This window comes from Emys orbicularis, chromosome 10 (genome assembly GCF_028017835.1).
Source record: "Emys orbicularis isolate rEmyOrb1 chromosome 10, rEmyOrb1.hap1, whole genome shotgun sequence".
NCBI classification, from domain to species: domain Eukaryota; kingdom Metazoa; phylum Chordata; order Testudines; family Emydidae; genus Emys; species Emys orbicularis.
In genome coordinates, this window is record NC_088692.1 from 39,033,660 (window position 1) to 39,035,027 (window position 1,368).

Genomic DNA, 1,368 nt, shown 5'->3' on the forward strand with positions numbered 1-1,368 from the left:
AGCGAGCCGCGGAGGGGGAAAGACGCCGTGGCCCTTCGGAAGGCTGCTCGCAGGGGCGCAGGGCTGCTCGCCCGGCTGCGGCAGCGGGGAGCCGCCGATGCTGAGTCCCAGCAGCCCCGGGGGAGCTATTTAAAGCGACGGGCCTCGCTGGACTTTGTCTCGGCCTATTTATGACTCCCCTGGACTTGGCAAGGGGCAGCGCGGGGCAGTAGCGAGAGCTCGGAAACCATCCCGGGGCGAGTCCCGGCCGCCGCCCGGGGCCTGTCTGCGCCGGCGGGAGCATGAAGGGGCCGCAGACTCTCCTGCTCTGGGCCGGCTGGCTGCTGCTGCAGCACGGCTCCGGCCAGCCCTACCTCCGCCTCCGGCCCTCCCCGAGCGATAACCTGCCCGTCAAGGACATCCTGGAACACCCGGACCCCGAGTACGACCCCAAGGAGCAGGACCTGGACGAGCGGACGCTGAGAAAGAAGCTGGGCAGCAGCTTCGACCCCGCGTTCATGTCGGTGGCCGCCCCGGCGCCGGGGAATCTTTCCAGCCCCGCGCCCCCGCCCAGGCTCAGGGGCTCGGCGCCGCTGCCCGGCGAGCTGAAGAAGCTGGAGCTGGGCGAGAGCCCCTCGGGGCCCCGCATGAAGCTGGGCAAGAAGGCCCGGAGGAAGTTCCTGCAGTGGCTGTGGGCCTACACCCACTGCCCCGTGCGCTACACCTGGAAGGACCTGGGCGTCCGCTTCTGGCCGCGCTACATCAAGGAGGGCAGCTGCTTCGCCGAGAAGTCATGCTCCTTCCCCGAGGGCATGTACTGCAAGCCGGCCAAGTCGGTGCCCAAGACCTTTCTGCGCTGGTACTGCCAAGGCTGGTCCAGGCAGAAGTACTGCACCTGGATCCCGGTCCAGTACCCGCTGATCTCGGAGTGCAAGTGCTCCTGCTAAGCCGGGCTGGGGAGCCGCTTCCGCCGCGCTGGGCGTGCCCACTGCTTAGAGAGCCAGGCTCCTGAACAGACTCACCGGGATCCCAACTGTAGCGAGGGGGGCGGTCTCCATTGCCCTAGATCCCAACCCCGTTGCATGGGGAATCTCAGAGGATCGGTGCACCAGGAGGCATCATCCAGCTCAGTACCTAGCTGTCTCTCGCAGTGCAACTCGTCCGCCTTCCCCCCCTCCCTCCCTCCCACCGAGACCCTGAGACTGAAAGGACACACACAAAGATGGACACACGCTCACAAGAGGATCTGTTTGTGCGTTTCTCTCCCCTTATTACATCCCTTGCACTGTTTATGACTTATTTTATTTTAAATGGGAAAAGCAAAACTGAAAAGGAACTGCAGTGCAGGCCAGAGGCAAAGCTAAGCACTACAATCAGATGTTTATTTTT

The 1,368-nt window shown here is 64.2% G+C and overlaps 1 protein-coding gene across 1 annotated transcript; it reads left to right on the plus strand.

Moving 5' to 3' along the window:
- The first annotated feature begins 281 nt into the window (after window positions 1-281).
- On the plus strand, window positions 282-926 carry LOC135885120 (noggin-2-like). The gene has a single exon (XM_065412749.1). It carries the CDS (start codon window positions 282-284, stop codon window positions 924-926), a length of 645 nt encoding a protein of 214 aa, XP_065268821.1.
- Window positions 927-1,368: the final 442 nt, after the last annotated feature.

Bases quoted from the DNA above. Each gene is read 5' to 3' on its own strand.
- LOC135885120 (XM_065412749.1), top strand. From the start codon at position 282: ATGAAGGGGCCGCAGACTCTCCTGCTCTGGGCCGGCTGGCTGCTGCTG.